This window comes from Podarcis erhardii (genome assembly GCF_964252035.2).
Source record: "Podarcis erhardii genome assembly, chromosome: 1".
NCBI lineage: Eukaryota > Metazoa > Chordata > Lepidosauria > Squamata > Lacertidae > Podarcis > Podarcis erhardii.
This window is the reverse complement of record NC_138497.1, coordinates 14,581,398-14,599,932: the sequence shown is the minus strand read 5'-3', so window position 1 is coordinate 14,599,932 and position 18,535 is coordinate 14,581,398. Positions and strand designations below refer to the sequence as shown.

The following is an 18,535-nucleotide window of genomic DNA, read 5'->3' as shown; positions in this document are numbered from 1 at the left end:
AACCCATATAATAGATGCCAGGCATATTATTATGTGTTATGTCAACATACTAATGCCCTACTCTGCTACTGTGTTGTACTGCAGAGTTGAAATACAGAATATAATAAGTAGAAATAAATAAAAGTCACACATAATAAGAGATTTTGATCATGTTTGGAAGTGGCACATGATTAAGGTAATACAAGTTGCACTAATAATAGACAGCACATTTACTGAGCAACACATTTATTCAGTCCATGGCAGATTACTACTGTGCTAATGCTGTACACAATTAATTTTCCATGGTGGCAGCTTGCTTCATCTACAGTCAGGATGGCGGTTCAAATTCATATTGAAGAACATTTAATGGTGGCCAGAAGAGGATTCTGAAACAACACACACAGACAAACTCAATTGATTGAGCAATTTTCAGGAAGCCATTTGCATTCAACTTCTACGCTGTCATGTTTGGCCACTTTATAAGGACTGAAAAATATTGCAGATCAACTAGTGGAACACATTCTACCGTCCCCATCAACTTGGTGTGAACACATATGAAACCTGGCAACACCTTTAGAAAATGTGTTAGTGAGTTTTCTCCAACAACTTTCCCCCTTTGCTAGTTATCTTTATGAGAAACCAGTGCTTTTAATGACCATATTGGTAAAAGGATACTTAAGTTCATCTATTTTTAAAAATCAAAACACGCAGTACGCTAAAATCTAGGTAGACAGCAGCACTACTGCGTACAAGGAGCCTTACTTTCTAGAAAGTGTCTGTAAGATTAGTCTGAGAGCCCCTTTGCTGTGCTGATGCAATCTCCACCCTAGTGACAACAAGCAAACACTAACTAAAGTAGTTGCAACACTTCTCAGAGAAGAAATGGGATGCCGCAGTTCAGTAGCTTTCTAGCAAGGAGACCCTGCTGATGCCCTCAGCAGTTGGGCAGCTGTTGCACAAGCTATGCCCTCTGCAGCACTCAAGAGCACAGATATACCTGAAGTTTGTAAGGGCCATCAGTTTTGTTGATCTGGCGCAGACAGTGACTATTTATTTATTTTAATACCAATTAGGTTCTAGCTGGCTGGATGATGAAATATAACAGCATGTAGGTTTGGTTTTAAAATATTATGGGCAAATGCCTGCAATATACAGTAGTTGGTTATAAATGATTTTTATTCAGAACATTTCAGAAGTGGCAGCAGCATTTTCAGAGTTTTGTACACACCCTCAGCATCAATGATTGGGAACTATTTTACAATTTTTTTGAGCTATTTCAAGCTCTGTCTTGACTAATTAAACATTTTGCAAAAGAAAAGCTGTCAGTACTTACTATTTTCCAGTGACTTTTTTTTACCTAAGAAAATGAAGAAATTAATTAGAAAACTACTAATTAACAGTTCTCGTCAAATTTAGGCACAATGAAAAAGCCAGATTTAAGCCATGTTTTAAACATGACTACTACATCTACATCAGAGGTCAAAATTCAAGACTACCCAGTTTACCAGTTTCTAATCATTCTTAAGTGAGGCAATTCCACACCTGAGGTTTTTATTAAGGCTGAAGTCCTATGCAGTGGCCTGGGGATAAATCTCCATGAGTTTGGGATAGTCTTCACAGTAAACATGGATAGGATTGAGATGCACAACATTTACACTACTTATTGGAAAGAGATAGTAAGAAAATACTGCTGTGCAACTTGGTAAATATTGGCCATACAATAAGGGACTAGTCAAACTATTTTGTACTGGCACATGTACCTGAATAAATCATGAAAGTAATCCAAGACAGAAGTGTGGGAATCTGTTAATCTTTTACAAGAAGAATCCAAGATTTATCCTGGGCCTACTATAGTGTTCCACAGACCAAATGGAATGTGCATCTTTCATTGAAGCTGTTTTGATTAAATCAAGCTTTAAAAAAAAGAACTAAAAAGAATAATAATAATAATAATAATTTCACATAGAATTTCTTACTTGAAGTTAGGCCCTAGTTAAGGATGGCACCTCTCAGAATATTGAGAATTTTGCTATTAATATTATAGTTTATACAAGCTGTAGCTTGCTATTTTGTATTCAAATGAATGAAAGCTACTTCTGTATATTTTTTTTACATATAACCATAAACATAATCCATTTTTTGTTTTGATTCAGTAGCTCACTATCATTATAGTTCTGTTGGGCTAATATCCTCCCCAAGCCAATTTTAGCTGACACCTATAATTGCAACTTTAGAAGAGAAACGCACAAAACTTACCTCCATAGGAGATTTTGTAAAAGACGAGGCTGGTTAAGAGGGCACCAATCCATAGTTCTTGGTGAACTTGAGTATGGTAGATCTTTTGCATGTCCCACCATCTTGTCAAAGCACTCTTAAACATCTGTAAGTTGGAACAGAATGGCAGTCTTAGTATTTTGAAGTTAGCAAATGTCTAACATTAAGGATATAGTTGTTGTTTTTGAGAAAAAGGAGTGGGGAACCTGTGGCCGTCCATATGTTGCTACCAACTCCTACCATTCCTCACCATTGCTTATGCTGGCTGGGACTAATGGGAGTTAGGTTCCAACAATACCTGGAGGGCCACAGGTTCCCCATCCCTGAGTTACAGGCATAGGTCTCATTATAGGTAGTGGTACCTCGGGTTGCAAATGCTTCAGGTTATAAACTCCGCTAACCCGGAAGTATTGTATATGTAAGTATTGGAGCTCCAATACTTTGGCCACCTCATGAGAAGAGAAGACTCCCTGGTAAAGACCCTGAAGTTGGGAAAGACCGAGGGCACAAGGAGAAGGGGACGACGGAGGACAAGATGGTTGGACAGTGTTCTCGATGCTACCAGCATGAGTTTGACTAAACTGCGGGAGGCAGTGGAAGACAGGAGTGCCTGGCGTGCTCTGGTCCATGGGGTCACAAAGAGTCGGACACGACTAAACAACAACCCGGAAGTAGTTGCTCCAGGTTGCGAACTTTGCCCCAGGATGAGAACGGAAATTGCGTGCTGGTGGCGCAGCGACAGCGGGAGTCCCCATTAGTGAAAGTGCACCTTGGGTTAAGAAAAGCTTCTGGTTAAGAACTGACCTCCGGAACAAATTAAGTTTGTAACCCGAAGTACTGTACCACTATACTTAAAATCAACAGAATGCTTAGCAACATGCCCAACTCCAATCAATGTTTAATTGCATTTTTTTGGGGTAATGTGTTACCTTCAATATGGTCTTTTTAACTCCAAGGTGTATGGCAAAATTCCCCAACCTGGTGCCCTCTAGATGTTTTGGAGTACAACCTCCCAACTAACGGGCAGCCCCAACCACCACAGGGCAGGCTTAAAAACTTTTGCTTAAGAGTTCAGTCACTACGACATTTAGAGGTGTGAGATAGCTTTAATCAAAATGTGGAATGATTCTCAAGACCAGATTATGCCAGTGAACATGGTCATATGATTTTGACCACAGATGATAATGCAGGAATTCTACCAATGGCTGTCAAATGCCTCTTCAATGCTGTTTGACATATTCTGAGGTGTCATCTTTTTAGACAGGAAAAGTCAACATGAAGAAAATGGTCTAATATGCAGATATCATGCACACCTGAAATGTCAAAATAAATTTGCCATGTTGTTAATTGGCCTAGTGGGAATATCTCTCACTGATTCTGAAAGCTCTTTGCCAGTCCATTTCTAGGCATAATTGCTTTTGTTTACCTTTAAAGCCCTCACACAACTTGAGCCCTAGATAACTGAAGGAGTGCTGGACGGACTGCCCTTCTCTGAGGTCAGAGCACCAAGAGATGAGACAGGTGGCAACTGTTGATGGATGCAATCCTATATGTACTATCATGAGAGTAAGCCCCCCTGACTTGACTTTCTAACTTCTGGGCAGCTGGAACAACTTCTACCATCTCTTCCTGCTCTGCAAATTGCTGCTGCTGTCTCTGCAGGAAAAGTGAAATGCTGGGCCATCTTTGGAGGAGGACCCACCCACCACTTGATTTATAGTAGCTGAGCCGATCTTCACATAGGACTTCTGAGTTGAGAGGGGAGGAGGAGGTTTTCAGATACTTTGGGCGTAAGCCACGTTAGGGCTAGGCAGCTTTTCTCAATATCGGGGCCTCATATGTTGGGACTACAACGCCCATCGTTCCAAGCCATCATGACCAGGGATCACGGGAGCTGTAGTTCAAGAACATCTGGGGACCCAACGTTGAGAATACAGTCATACCTCGGGTTAGATGCTTCAGGTTGCGTTTTTTCAGGTTATGGACACTCCGAAACCTGGAAGTACTGGAACAGGTTACTTCCAGGTTTCAGAGGTTGCGCATATGCAGAAGCGCTAAACTGCGCATGCACAGAAGCACCAAATTGCAACTCGTGTGTGCACAGATGCGCTGCTGCGGGTTGCGAATGTGCATCCCGCACGGATCGTGCAACCCGAGCGTTCACTGTATATATAAAACACACTCACTCACTGTAAAAGAAGCAAGCCTTATGTTGCCCACCTCCCGTAGGAAGAATGCCTCACAGTGGATCAGACTCCCTCAGGAGGTGGTGGCCTCTCCTTCCTTGGAGGTTTTTAAGCAGAGGTTGGGTGGTCATCTGTCATGGCTGTTTGAGATTCCTGCTTTGCAAGGGGGTTGGGCTAGTTGACCCTTGGGGTCCCTCCCAACTCTACAATGACAAGAGCTGTTCAGCAGTGGAAGGTGGGGGGGGGGTCTCTCGTTCACTGGAGGTTTTTTACACAGTGGATTGAATAGTCACCTGTCAGAGATCCTTCAGCTGCGATTCCTGCACCGCAGCGGGGGTTGGACTAGATGATCCTCGGGAGTCCCTCTCATCTCCACGATTCCGGGATTGAGTCTCAGACCGGCCTCACCCGCCAAGCCAGCTTCTGCGGCTGACCCCTTGGGCTTGGCTCCTGAGTTTAAGTCTCTCTCTCTCTCTCTCTCTCTCTCTCTCTCTCCCTCCCCCCCCTCTCCACACTCCCTCCCTCCCTCCCCCCCTCTCTCTCTCCACACTCCCTCACGGTCCCGTAGCCAAGGCAACCCCGTTCGCCCTTCCGCAAGGCCACCAAGGCGCGGGCACGAAGGCCCTGGACGCCGCCTCCGCCGCCGGGAGAAGAGGGCAAAGCCTTCCGAAGGCTCGGAGCAAAAAGGCGGGCCTACCTCGAAGCCTGTGACACACAACAAAGGAGAACGGCGAAGGCGAAGGTCACAAAGCTGCCGCCACCAGGACCGCCGCCGCCGATCGTCGCAAGGCCTGCCGGGAGAAGAACAAGTGCCTGCCTAGAGCGCCTCTCCGCCCGCTTCCTTCCGCTCGCAGCGCCCCCTATCCTGGAGGAGCTCGCACGACAGCCGCCGCTTTCGCCTGCCCTACCCGGTGGAGAACTGCACATTGTAATAATAGGGATGATTCGCGCGGCCCAAGCTTTTATTTTATTTTATATGTCGCTTGACTGTGTGTGTGTGTGTGGGGGGGGGACCTCGAAGCGGTTGCGCAAGGCAAATTTACAGCCATAAATTACAAACACGATTGCGGAAAGTTTTGCTTCGAAGCTGCCGCTCCCACCGATTTCAATCCACTGCATCCGGATATTAAAAGCTGTTTTTACGCGAGCCGGATTTGCGAGCAGAGCCCATTGCATTGAGCAAGACTAGGAGCAGCATTAAAAAAAAAATCGCTCAGGATTCAGCTCGAACGGTCTCAAGATTGTATTCGCTTTCAAATTAGAGCCAGATTCATGTGCATGGTTACTGGGAAATAAGTCCAGTGGGGCTTGCTCCTAAGTAAGACTGCAATCTTACTCGGGGTGAGGATGAAGCCTATTAAATTAAGCGGGATTTTTCTTCTGATAATACATAGGATCGGGCTGCAATAAAACCTCTTTAAAACAACAACAACAACGCCTCATCTGCTTGAACCATTAAGGTTCGCATCTTTGGAGACATCACTGTGCAATAAGTCCCACTGAATTCAGCAAAACTTCCCTCGGAATAGGGTTGCATGGACTGAAGCAGTTCGACGTGCGATCCACATGCTTCTTAATTTAAGCGTCTTAAACCTGCTTGCCCAGGCTGTCATTTTTTTTATTTTTCACCGCAAGCGCTTGTCTCCTCCCAAAAGCAAAAACGGCATAGGTTACCGGTGTGGCAGGTTCTCCAAGGAGCTCAAGATGGCGCACGTAGTTTTAATTTTAAGCCCTCACACCAACCTTGCGAGGTGGCTGAGAGGCAGTGGCTGGCCTCACGTGATCCAGTGAGCTCGACACGTGTACTGTAAACAGGCACAGCTGCTGAAATTCTACTTCTCTTACAGCCGCTCAGTAATTATTTTGCTGAAGTTATTTGAGGATGATCGCAAAACCAAGTTGTTAAGAATGGGTTTGAATTACATACTAGACGGCTGCATTAGTAGGAGCCATTGGGCACAGTGGGACCTACTTCTGAGCAAACATACACCTATAATTCTTTATTTTTACATGTATATTCTCAAGCAGGTGTATGAGATTTCCCTCCTGCCGTTTTATATTCGCGACAGCCTTGCGAGGTAGGCTAGGCTGAGAAAGAAGTGGCGGGCCTAAGATCATCCAACGAGCATCACTGCTGATATTTTTTTTGAGGGGCGGGTTTCCTTGAACCTGGGTGGGTCTTCCCCATCTGTAGTCCGATGCTGTAACCGCTGTACCACACTGCACAGGATGGCGCTGTTTGTGGGCTAAACTGGACTACCGCCTGCCTGCCGTAGAACAATGGCTAACCTCATTGTAACTAAAAAAGTGCGCACGAAGTGCATGTTTTCCCTCCAGCAGAGTGGCTTATTATGGTATGCACTTTTGTGTTTTTATATTGTAAACCGTCCTGTGCTATTTGGAAGAAGGGCAGTATAGACATTTAATACTATATCCATCCATACTGGCGCAGCAGCAAAAAAATAAACAATACAAATGTACAAATATTTGGGTAGAAACTCCTCGATGCAGCCCAAGCAACCTGACAGGATGCAAATCGTCTCCTCTCGGATGATCAGATTGCCATTTAATTAGCTGGAAGAATGAAACAGATCCTTGGAGATGAGCTGTGTGTGTAAGAGTGCAAAGTGGTCGCCGCTGCCATTGCTGTGCGCGGCAACCTCCACCCCCAAAAAGACTAGTCGCCCCCTTTACCCTGCAGGAAGGTAGATTACATTTTTATTTTATTTAGAATTTATTTAGAATTGCGAAAGAAAAGAGTAAAAGCGAGACGACCCCGTCCTCTAGGCACGTTTACTCGTGGGTGGAAGAAAAACCGACGAGATAACTGCATTTTGCGCGATCGACCACAAAAGCATAGACAAACCGTATATTGTGGGTTTTATCTGTCAGCCTTTCTCATCAACTTTCCGCCCCCCCTCGAAGTTGTTGGACTACAATTCCCATCATCCCTGACCACTGCTCCTCTTAGCTAGGCATTGATGGGAGTTGTAGTCCAACAAACACCCATAGCTCTTTGCAGCACAGTTTCCAATTTTGGGGAGAAAGAGCAGCCGGTAGCAAGTGCGAGTAAATGATGCATATCTTTCTCTAATATACACACATCCCATTTCACACTTGCAAGGCTTACATTCGATTAAAGGTGCGGAAAGCAGATTGTACCGCAAGGTTGCTTGCAGGCCTAAACGCGCCTGAGTTTAAGCTGGACTTCGGTTTCAAACGGGCTTGTGCGGTCCTTACACACGTGCGCCGCGCGCGCCTAAACTGGGCGCAAGCCCCGTTTGAACGCGGCGGCAGTTACTTCTGAGTAGATGCGTAGGAGAGCTCTGTACCGGAAGCCACGCCCATTCAAGAGGAGTCGCAGAATTCTGCCTGCGGAATGCTTAGCACGTGGCTGTGGGCGGCGCCTAGCCATTGACCTGGGTTCTTAGGGGGCGCTGCGTGGCCACTTGGGCGCTGGCGCTGCTGGGGTGTCTTGGCTTGGCGAGGGGGCAGAGATGTTGCGAAAGCTCACCTTGGACCAGATCAGCGACTGGTTCACCATCGGCAAGGCCGTCAGCGGAGTAGAGTTCTTGGGGGGGCAGCCCCAGGCTGGTGGACCGGCTCACAGCCCGGGGGGGTCTGCGAAAGAGCAGGCCCCTTCTGCCAATGCGTATGTATTTCTGCGGGACAGCTTGTTGCTCACCGTTATTTATTTATATTTTGTTTTGGATGCTTTACTGAAAAATGAAGAAAAAAGCACAAAACGACACGTGCACAGAGTAAGATAAGGCACAAGAAACAGTACCCACGTAGAAACAAAAAGGAAAAAATAATAGTATTAAAAATAATAGAGGGGGGAAGCTTGTTATTGTAGTTAACCAGATCGTAATCTAATTTGCCGTTATTTATTTTAAAAAGTTTAGCAACTTTCTCCAAAGGAGCCCAGGGATATATATGGGGAGGGGGGGGGTTACTGGTTTGTTTTGTTCTTGTCTTTATTATGTACTGTTTTTGTGTTTTTATTCTGTGTTTTAATGCGGTGAACTGCCCTGAGGTTTTTTTGATGAAGGGCGGCATACAAATTTAATAAACAGGATTTGTAGATTGCTGTTCTGTTGAATGGTGGAAATAGTAATCTTGGGAAGAAATAGAGCTGCATAATGCACTCACCCCAAACCTAATTAGTAGAGTACATTAATCCCTGAGAAGAGTTGGGGCCTTGCAGGCTAACCTGCACAATCTATATTTATTGCTTACCGCATCACAGGGCAGTTTACAATATAAAAACACAAAAATGTGTAACCTAGTGAAAACAATACCCACCCCAAGGTTAAAATGCCATAGATTACAGTGGTACTTCGGGTTACATACACTTCAGGTTACATACGCTTCAGGTTACAGACTCCGCTAACCCAGAAATATTACCTCAGGTTAAGAACTTTGCTTCAGGATGAGAACAGAAATCGTGCTCCTGCGGCACAGCAGCAGCAGGAGGCCCCATTAGCTAAAGTTGTTTCAGGTTAAGAACAGTTTCAGGTTAAGAACGGACCTCCGGAACGAATTAAGTACTTAACCCGAGGTACCACTGTATTTAATTTGTCCAAAGGAAAAATAAGCTTTTTTCCAATAAAACATTTCATGCAGCTGATGAAGTGGTCTCTTCGGGACTGCTTTGCAATGAAAAATAGGCTGGGCCACAATCCTGTATGTGTTTACTCAAGAAGTAAGTGCTGTGGGGTTCACAGGGGCCTTACTCCCAGGTAGGGGTGTGTGGGATTGCTGCTTTTGTTGTTAAGATTATTTGTTCCTCATTGCAGGCAGGTGTTTGTAGCTCCAGGAGACTGGAGGAAAGCAAGTGAAGCCCAATGTCCAAGAGAAATAGCCTCTTAGGAATACTCAGTCTAAAAAGACATTTGAGGCCCCAGAGTGTATGTTATGTGTTTCATTAGAAACAGAAGGGGGAAAGGGGGAGTATTTTAGGGGTATGATCTCACCTCAGTCACCCGGAAAAGCAGGTGGTTGAGGCTGACTACCTGGCATGGGCATAGCCAGGATTTTTGTTGTGGGGTGCAGGCCTTTTGTTTGGGGGGGCAGAACCTCAGTTATATATTTTTGATTTTTATTCATGGGGCAGCTGCCCCTTCCTGCCCCACTCCCACTATGCCCATGCTATCTGGTAATATGTTAACTACTGTTTGTGAACTTATTGAAGGCATCTTTTTGGCCCCTGTGAGAGAAGATGCTGGACTAGATGAGCTTTTGATATCTCTTAGGTATTGATTTGATGGATTGTTTGATTTCCAAGCTAATCACGTTACCACCAGGTGATCAACACTTCACTTGCCCACTTTGACCCTGCCGGCAGTTTTTGGAATGAAAGCAAAAGCTAATGTACAGTAATCTAAAAACAGCGGCAACAACACAGGAGTCAATAAAATTAAAATCTAAGCTGTATAAATTAGAATTACAATTCAAAATTTCAAAGCCAGGAATCTAAGCGGCATATATTTTAAAATATCAGTGGGTAAGGTATGTCTTGGTCAAGTAAAACCTGACAGGTGTGCGCTCTCTCTCAAAAGTCACAAGACTGATTTATAAAGCCACTTTTTCTTTATGTATTGATGGTTGACTCCTCTGCAGGAGGGATGAGTTCTTTGGGACAGGGCTGGACAGGCACGGCTTTGCAGTATTCAGAATGGCTGTCTATCTGTGCAAAATCTAGAACCGTGTTATTCAAACGATGGGCCTTGGGCCACTTAAAGGCAGGCCTCAGCGCCACAGTTCCTTCTCTCTTGCCTGCCCAGCCCCTTAATTATGTCAGCTTTTTTGGTTAGGCTGGTGCCTGCACCAACAACTCCTTGCCTTCAGAGTCAAGATGGCTGGGAGATGTTCAGGGGCAAAAGGAAGGAAGGAAGGTCTCTGTCCTAAGTGGGGAAAAAGCTAGAGGAGGAAGTGAAGGAAATTAGACTGTGAGAGAAAAGGTTTCATATTTATTAATAATAACAATAGACTGGAAACCAAAAGGGAAGGGGATATAGCAGAAATGTAATAGGATCATGGATGAGGGATGATGGAATAAATGGGAGTTTTGAAGGCAGGGAATAAGGTACAAGTTGAGTGTGAAAGGAGAAAGGGAGAAGAAATTACAAGAGGGGGGTAAAAAAATACTTAGACATGTGGGAGTGGGAAGGGGAAATGATATATATGTTTTTGGGTTTCCCCACAGGCAAGCATCCTCTGGCTGGCCACTCTGAGAATAGGATCATAGATTTGTAGTGTTGGAAGGGGCATGTGGGTCATCTAGACCAACCCCCTGAAATGCAGGATTTTTTTTCCCCAAGGTGGGGTTCGTTTGGCCATATCCAGCAGGGCTCTGCTTACATTCTTCTCTTCCAAAGATTAACAATATGATAGCAGCTGAGAGAGATTCTCTCCCCCCGCCTCCATTCAGTCAACTGGTCGGAGTCGGTTGCGTGTAGTGTTTAGAGTATTGGACTAGGTCCCGATATCTCTGACCACTGGCAGTGATGACAAGGCGCTGATGCAATTTGTAGTCCAATACCATCCACAGGGCCATCGATCCCCTGGCCCTCCCAACACCATGAATGCAGACTGCGCATGCACCGCTTTGTGTGGAGGTCTCTGCATATCCTGCTGTGGAACCCTTGGCTGTTGCAAGGGTTTGGGGGTGGGCGGTGTCTGGATGATGAATTTTGGGGAATAAGGCTTCCTTTCTTTGGGAGGGCTTTATTTAAATAAAAAGGATAGGTGCGTAAAAGGCAGAAAATCAAGATCGGACTGCAAAGGGGAATTGACGGAACTCGGAGATTAGCTTCCTTGCACGAACAGTTTTTTCCCTCATTCTAGGAGTGCGTTGGATTCAAGATGCAGCCTTGAAAACCTACACAATTTATTATATTCTAAGCACCAGGGGCAAAAGAAATGTGTGTATGCAATAGGAAACTAAAGTCCCGTTTTTACTTAAAAGCAAGTCCTATTGAATTCAGTGGGACTTCTTTTCAGGTGAAGTGGGGTTAGGATTGCAGCGTTTGCCTCTCGACTCTGCCTTTGCTATCTGGTGGCATAACCCTAAAACTGCAAGCGTGTCAGTTGCTGTTCCGTAATGGTGGGAGTTAAATTTAGCTTGGATATGTTTGCGGAAAAGTCAATTCTGGCAACTATTTTCATTGATTTTCTGCTCTACTTATGTCAGTTGTGGCCACAGTTCCCACATGTCAGTTTCAAGCTATTGGGGGGGGGGGACCACCCTTCTGCATGAACCCCCCCCCACAACAAATGCTTGAGGGGAAAAGCATATATTGAAGTGTTTAAAAACCACAGACTAACAACATGTATATAAAAGCAAGCAAGATTGGAGTGTTTATATGAATGTATCCCAAGTTGGTTTGTTTTTAGATCTAACCAGGAATTTTACTGTATAGGGAACCTTTTTGTTTCTTCACAAAAATTCTGTTGGCTGCCATGTACTGTGGTAATCAGACTTATCAAATCTGCAATCCACTTTTTAACCCCACACTGCCGCATAGGACTTGTGGTTTATTTCCACTTCATGCCCCTCCCCCTCTTTAGGTATTTTTCTACTTTAGGATGATTAGAAGCAGAGAAGATCAGAGCTCTTAAATTTGTTACACGGTGGAAGTGCTGCATCGTTCTTACACAAGTATTAACAGTAGTAAATGAGTGCTGTCCTTGATTTTTTCTTTCCCTGCCTCTCTCATTGAAAAAGCAAATAGTGGTGTCCATTGTTTTGTGATTTGCCTTAGACCAGAGTGCTTCCTATCTGCTGAAAACCAACGTTATAAATAAGAGTGCAGAAAAGGCTGTATAATTTTTCCCTTTTTTACTGTTGAGTTTTCATTTCAGAAAGTAAATGACTTACTTTGGAAAAGATTGCATGCCTGCCGACCATAGAACAATCTCCCCTCCCCCATTTGTTATTGCTTTTCACAGTAATAATAATAATAATAATAATAATAATAATAATAATAATAATAAATTTATTATTTATATCCCGCCTATCTGGTTGGGTTTCCCCAGCCACTCTGGGCGGCTTCCAACAAATTATTAAAATACAGTAGTCCATCAAACATTAAAAGCTTCCCTAAACAGGGCTTCCTTCAGATGTCTTCTAAAAGTCTGGTAGTTGTTTAACATAATTTATTATTTATACAGTGATTTCATTTTTAAAATATTGCAAACTGAAGTTTTATACCGTACATGCTTATAGGAACATTATGAACAGCATACTTCAGACACCTCATTAAAAAAGTCTACTCTACAGTATGGATTGGGTTAGGAAGGTTCTTTTACACAACATGGTTAGCTAGCAAAACAGTAGAAAGAGGCTGGCATTCTAATTATCCTAAGGACTGTAAATTATATGCAAGTTGTAACAGGTTTAACATTCTGAATTTGCAGCAATGGGGCTGGAGTGGTATAAAATTTTGTGATTTCTTCAGAGTTGTTGAATCTTGCTGAAAGCTGGTAACCGAGGGACATCAGAGGCAACCTTGGGAAGAGAGGGAAACTTAACTTGATGGGTAGTAATAGGGAAGATTCCAAATTCTGTGGGAGAAAGTTGGAAACATGCCCTGTGTGTTCTTGTCAACATAACTAGATACAGTCGGGATCTCCTCTTTGTCTGTTTTGCCTGAGTTGTCGCCAGGCGCTGCAAAGTGCATGGAGCAATTTGTATTCCAAACGTCGGCCAGCTGCTCCTGTTGAGCCTCTCTCTCCAGATTGGTTAGGAACTCTTTTAAAACTTGCTTGAATATGTACACAATTTCCCAAGGTAAAACGTCGTTTTCTGCCAGAACCTCACGGAATCTAGAAAGAAGAGGGCGGGAAAAAACCCAAACAACCTGAAATCTAAGGTTGCTTCCAGACAACTTTTAAAAATATATATATATTAAATTGAGCATTAATTTTGATTCCTTTGCTGTGTATTGCATGGAAGGGAATTTCCAGTAGATTTTCCCTATCACTTATTGCAAGAGTCTGATGTTTCGGGGAAGTGGTTTTGTTGCCTGATACCTATACAGGAGCAACCTGAATTTGCTGGTATGTGCCTATCGCTTCTATCTCTTTTGTTTTTGGTGGCAGCGGAGAAAGATGTTCTGCCCTTTTTGTGGTTGCTTTCTAAAGACACCATCAAGGAACAGAGGAGAATGGCGCTTGTAATACATATTGATGTCATACAACAGTGGAAGCTATTCTGCTCCCCCTTCCCATATTAAGCTGTCTGAGCAAGTTGATTCAAACTGACGTTGCCCTCCAGTCTTTTACTGGGCTCAAAAAGAGAGCATAGGATTGTTCTGATTTTCTTTTTTGAATTCCTATACACTGCCTGTGGGTGAAAAGTTGTATGTATAGAATTAGGAATGTTTTAATGGAGAGCTTTTAATAGGCTGCTTTTGTGAGTCGCACATGTTAGCTTTACCAACATGTGTATGAATTTGGATCGCGACTCACTAGTTTCACAACCACAATGATAGCAAGCAAATTTTAAGCTATACACACTGGGGAAAAGGGTGGTTCATCCATATGCCGATACATATCATGTCTAGCAGAAATAATGCATGCACCTGATTTTTAAATAATAAAGACCTTTTAATAGGCATTGAATTTGCATAGCAAAGCTAAACTTTTGTTTCTAGAAGGCTTTAGCATAGACGTTTTGTTCATCACATTCAGGGAACAGATAAACATTGAAAGTTACATCAACCAGCATTTAACTTGTGCAGTTAAATTTGCCAAAATCGCTCCTATGCACACTTGGCTTGAGGTGACCCATTGAACTTGGAGGGACTTCGGAATAAGCTAAGGCTAGAGTCCAGAGCATACTTGCAATGAACTATGTAACCACACTGAGGACTATCTACCTGGGGTTTACTTTCCAGAAGCATTATTAAGATGAAACTGCAAGGAAAGGTCTTTGCAGTACTTGATTTTTTGCAGACGTTTATGTGATGCTAGGTCAATAAAACGGTGTTACCTGCTGAGAATGATTCCAGTTTGGCACGGTTGGATTTGGGAGCAAAGGACTTCAAGCTGTCTTTGTTCAGTCGCTGGGATAGTTATCTGAGGAGTTTGCTGGCTCTTCAGCCAGTTGTAATCCACACTAGTTTTCTGAACTTTTTGTTCATTTTCTATCTCCTGTATCAGGCGCTCGCGTTCCTTGAGGTGCCATTTCAGTTCCCTCAGGAGGGTCTTGGTCACAACCTCTGAGCCAGGGTACTGTCCGGTCTTATAGGAGTAGTTTTTTGGCCATTTCATCCAGCCAAAGAATGGCATTTTGGCAGCTGGTTTAAAAAGATGAGAGAGAAGGTTCTGCCTTCAGGTTTGTTGGGTGCAGTTATAACATTCGTAAATTACCACACAATCTGACACATAGAGGCGGCAATCCTATACACACTTTACCTGGGAGCAAAGCCCATTGAACTCAGTGGGCCTTGTACCTGAGTAGACATATATAGGATCACACTATTTGGTAACAATCTGGACATATAAGCTTGCTTCCCCTTTAAAACCAATTGGACTCAAACATGTTTGGATTGGGTCAGGTTATGCTGTGTGTGTGTGTTTATGTTTAAGCTTTTTGCACTGTATGAAGAGTTAACTAAGCAAAGCCCAAAAAACTTCACAAATGTGATTTTTTAAAACAGAGATAGAAAAGTTTTTCCACTGAACTTAATAGTTCCAGTTATTAAGATATGCATGTACATAACATGAATACATACACACATGTGGATGCCTGCAGTTTACTAAACTGTTAGAAATCTGGAAGTCCAGATCACTACCCTTCCCATGAAAGACATTGGTCGTTTCTGATCCTTGTTTGTTTCGTTTTTAGACAATACAATTTCTAAAGTCAATACAACTACAGTACTGTGCTTTTAATTTTCATTTTGTAAGTTTTGAGTGAAATGACTCACCTACTTACTGTACTTATTGAAAGGCGTATCTTTCCCTGATGTGGCTGTGTATGAGTTTTGCTCGACGTGAAGGCTGTTTATTCCAGCATCGTTCCCTTTTACAGGCAGTTGCACATTCTGTAAAAAAGCAGACAAGCATTCCTCACTCTACCCACTTGAGAAAGGAGCACTGAAGATGGCACAATCATCTTTTTGCATCCTTTTCCAGCTTCTCAGGTTGCTTAATTTGCTGCTTCTTATATTAGAGAGAGCCTGTGCACTTGGACGTGGATCCTTCTGAAATTCTTCTCCCAAAGTCCATTCAGGGTTTCTGCCTTTTAGACAGTTTTGTCTTGAGCAGTAGTTGGTCTGTTGTGTGGGCTTTGTTTTGTTTTAAAAAATAAAGGCAAGGACGAGGATTTCAGAAGCTTCTTACAGCTGTGATATGCATCCAAAGTTATTGTCGGTAGCTGGATGAACAACGATGGTCTGAAGTCATGCCAGATGTGCTTCTAGCTAAAGTTAAGACTGTCGGTCGGATGATGCGATGCTTGGATGTGCATAGCTGTAGGTCACAGTTTGGCGCTCTATTTCTATGCCTGTAGTGCTCTAAAAATAACCACGTTGCTTTCGTTGTCGAACTAAACTTTCAGGCCATTTTGATGCCGGATTCCCCCCCCCCCTTTGTCCCCTCCTGTTAGACTTGTGGTAGAGGAAGAAGAGGACAGGTCAGCGCAGCTGCTCTGTTTTACCTATCCACAGTTAACACACACATATATAACAAACCAATACAGCCTTGCGATAGCTCATCTCAACTGGATTTGTGCCAGTTGAGGGCTACTTGCACGGCCGCATACAGAGAGAGATTCCTAGTCTATACTTCCCCTGATTAAATTAATCTCTTAGTATTTGCGTAGTTCTTATTTATAGTCCGCAGCTGTTAACGGTTTCGTGGGGTTTTTTTTTAACATGATGAAGGTATTTAAAGAAGCAGCTTGCTTTGCTAGCACCTCCAATAAGCCACGAGAAACTTGGTTTTGAAAAATAAAAATCCTAGCTAGGATTTGGAAGTAAATGCACGTAGCCTGGCCTAGGATAAGGCAGCCTTCAGTATGTCCACCTATCTCAGTGTTGTCTTTTCTGCCTGGCAGTGGCCTTCCAGATCTCAAGCAGAGAGAGCTTTCTTATCCTTGGCTTACCTGTTTTGTTCAAAAGGGGATGCCCGGAAACCTGTGAGCCTTCTGCGTCCAAAACACGATCTTAACTACTGAACAGTGGCCCCCTCCAAGAAACCTAGATCCCTGGCTCTTTTAAGAAACAATACCCAGGTTTTACTGCAGACTTTTCTCCTCCATTATGTGAATATGACGACCTTCTTAGTCTGCCTTTGCTGACTGGCTGATTGGGGAGGGGAGAAGTACCCCCTTTCAAGATTCATTATATGTGTTGTTCGTGCAAAAAGTCTTAAACGGCCGTTTTGCCAAACCTTTTATTTCATTTCCTACCATAAACCTGAACAGAAAGTGTAGAATACAAGTCTATTCTGTTTTTCCCTCCCGCTGCTGTAATTTCCAGTGACAATATTCTCTTTTGTAAGTGTTGGTCTCTCCCAGCCAGCCCTCTTCCCCCTCCGTTGTGTTGTATTGAACTGCTTCGTGTGGTAGAACGGCCATGCAGATCTGGCCTGGATGTCATGCAATATAAAGGGTGACGTGTGTGGCTGTTATTAAAGCCGATGTTACTTATATGTTGGAAAAATTCAGGTGTCAGTATTAATCATCCTCAATAGGGAGGCTTTCACATTGCATTGTGTTTGGGGCAGTACAAAAAATAAAACCCACCAAAAAAAAAAAAAAAAAAAACGGGGAAGAGACTGGACTTGCAATGGCACAGCTGCCTTTGCAAAATTTCCGACGGAATTAAAATGTTCCCCGCCAACTTTTCTCCAGTGGATTTGCCAGGTCCCTGCACTATTTTTTAATTTTAATTTTTGTAAAAAAAACACACACACAAAAACCTGTACTGCAACTAGAAAGTTCTTTTTTAAAAAAAACAACAACACCCACCCTGTTACACATTCCCTTGGAGAATGCGATTCTTCTGTAAAAGGACTAAGTAAATTCTGTAACCTGTATGTTTGGTGAGCAATCTGCTGGAGATATTAGGCTTGCTTAAAATGTCTATAGTGTGGGTAGAAATTGTAAATGTCTGGCATTCCTCCCCCCACCCGTGGCTGGATGCAGCAAAGCAAAGCTCAGGTTGGAATTTAGTTTGACAGACCTTCTGTGTTGGCATAAGTGCTAATGCTTCCATGGAAAAACTGGATTCTCTTCTCCACACACCCCTATGTATTTTCATAGGTAGGTAGTTTATTTAAGAATGTGCTAACTAATAAGGAAATAATATAGTTGTGTGAATTCAGAGGGCTGGATGCTCTCGTTGCACCTCACGTTCCCAAAATTGATCCTGGCGTGACACCTAGACTGTTATACCATGCTGGCTTTTGGGTGATTTAGCACCCTTTTTTTGTGGGGAGGGGTGGGTGAAATAGCTGTAATCTCTTTTTGTAATGGCCCTGTTGCCATGTGGTCACAACCAGGAGGACATTACTGAAAGTGACCCTCTGCTGTGCAACGATACTCTGCCGTCTCCAAATGTGTTTCGATGCAACTTTTGCTAAGTTTGCTTGTGCTACTTGGTCCCAAAACGAACAGACAAAAAGTTCTGAAATCTGCAGAGCAGGCAGATTTAAACCTCCTACGATTTCGGTGTCCCTCCCTTGTTTCAGATAAAGTGATGCTCTCTTGTAGCACGTTATGAAGAAAACAGCTCTGCTTGATCTCAGCTGGCAAATGACTCATGGCCTGAAGTATTAACTTAAGATTTCTTTTTTTTTTTTTATCTGGAGCAGTAAGTAGAGCTGGCCTCCTTACTTACATAAGGCTTCCTTTCTGTCTTTGTTGCTTTTTAAAGACATATATGCTATATTAACTGTACTAGTTGGAGGCTTTTAATTAGTATTCATTATAGTTGCGGAGGCACCATCACTTGGTGGCAGAATCTATGCCAAGAAAGCCATTGTGGTCTAGTGCAGTGTTTCCCAACCTTGTGCCTCCAGCTGTTTTTGAACTACAACTCCCATCATCCCTGACTAGCAAGACCAGTGGCCAGGGATGATGG

General features: G+C 43.4%; 3 protein-coding genes and 1 long non-coding RNA gene across 5 annotated transcripts in view; 1 reads left to right on the top strand and 3 right to left on the bottom strand.

Moving 5' to 3' along the window:
- Nucleotides 1-208: 208 nt before the first annotated feature.
- On the bottom strand, nucleotides 209-3,022 carry ATP5MJ (ATP synthase membrane subunit j). The gene is made up of 4 exons (XM_081867266.1): nucleotides 2,703-3,022; nucleotides 2,236-2,359; nucleotides 1,313-1,336; nucleotides 209-365 (listed from the first exon to the last, which is right to left on the bottom strand). The coding sequence occupies exons 1-4, from the start codon at nucleotides 2,880-2,882 to the stop codon at nucleotides 343-345; spliced, it is 351 nt and encodes a 116-aa protein (XP_081723392.1). The 5' UTR covers nucleotides 2,883-3,022; the 3' UTR covers nucleotides 209-342.
- Nucleotides 3,023-3,742: 720 nt separating this feature from the next.
- LOC309345283 lies at nucleotides 3,743-5,130 on the bottom strand. The gene is made up of 3 exons (XR_014158152.1): nucleotides 4,990-5,130; nucleotides 4,848-4,923; nucleotides 3,743-3,909 (listed from the first exon to the last, which is right to left on the bottom strand). It is a non-coding gene; the product is annotated as an uncharacterized lncRNA (long non-coding RNA).
- A 2,444-nt stretch (nucleotides 5,131-7,574) lies between these two features.
- TDRD9 (tudor domain containing 9) overlaps nucleotides 7,575-18,535 on the top strand; it is an 86,976-nt gene continuing 76,015 nt past the window's right edge. Inside the window, exon 1 of the mRNA XM_081877093.1 lies at nucleotides 7,575-8,091. Coding sequence (XP_081733219.1) covers nucleotides 7,937-8,091 — 155 coding nt within the window. The 5' untranslated portion in view covers nucleotides 7,575-7,936. The remainder of the gene's footprint in view (nucleotides 8,092-18,535) is intronic.
- On the bottom strand, nucleotides 12,443-16,140 carry RD3L (RD3 like). Of its 2 annotated transcripts, none has more exons than XM_081866568.1 (3): nucleotides 15,385-16,140; nucleotides 14,437-14,743; nucleotides 12,443-13,268 (listed from the first exon to the last, which is right to left on the bottom strand). In XM_081866568.1, the coding sequence occupies exons 2-3, from the start codon at nucleotides 14,733-14,735 to the stop codon at nucleotides 12,971-12,973; spliced, it is 597 nt and encodes a 198-aa protein (XP_081722694.1). In that variant the 5' UTR covers nucleotides 14,736-14,743; nucleotides 15,385-16,140; the 3' UTR covers nucleotides 12,443-12,970. The 2 variants fall into 2 exon arrangements, with proteins under 2 accessions (XP_081722694.1, XP_081722693.1); XM_081866567.1 differs by having other exon boundaries at nucleotides 15,377-16,138.

What these genes read in the sequence shown, in the direction of transcription:
- ATP5MJ (XM_081867266.1), bottom strand. Translation starts at nt 2,882, where the DNA reads ATGGACCAGAGCACGCCAGGCACTCCTGTCTTCCACTGCCTCCCGCAG. An exon ending in GAGTCTTCTCTTCTCATGAG is followed by an intron (nt 2,360 to 2,702) that starts GTGGCCAAAGTA and finishes TCCAACTTACAG; the next exon opens with ATGTTTAAGAGTGCTTTGAC. An exon ending in AAAAAAGTCACTGGAAAATA is followed by an intron (nt 366 to 1,312) that starts GTAAGTACTGAC and finishes GTGTTGTTTCAG; the next exon opens with AATCCTCTTCTGGCCACCAT.
- RD3L (XM_081866568.1), bottom strand. Translation starts at nt 14,735, where the DNA reads ATGCCATTCTTTGGCTGGATGAAATGGCCAAAAAACTACTCCTATAAG. An exon ending in ACTGGAATCATTCTCAGCAG is followed by an intron (nt 13,269 to 14,436) that starts GTAACACCGTTT and finishes TCTTCTTTCTAG; the next exon opens with ATTCCGTGAGGTTCTGGCAG.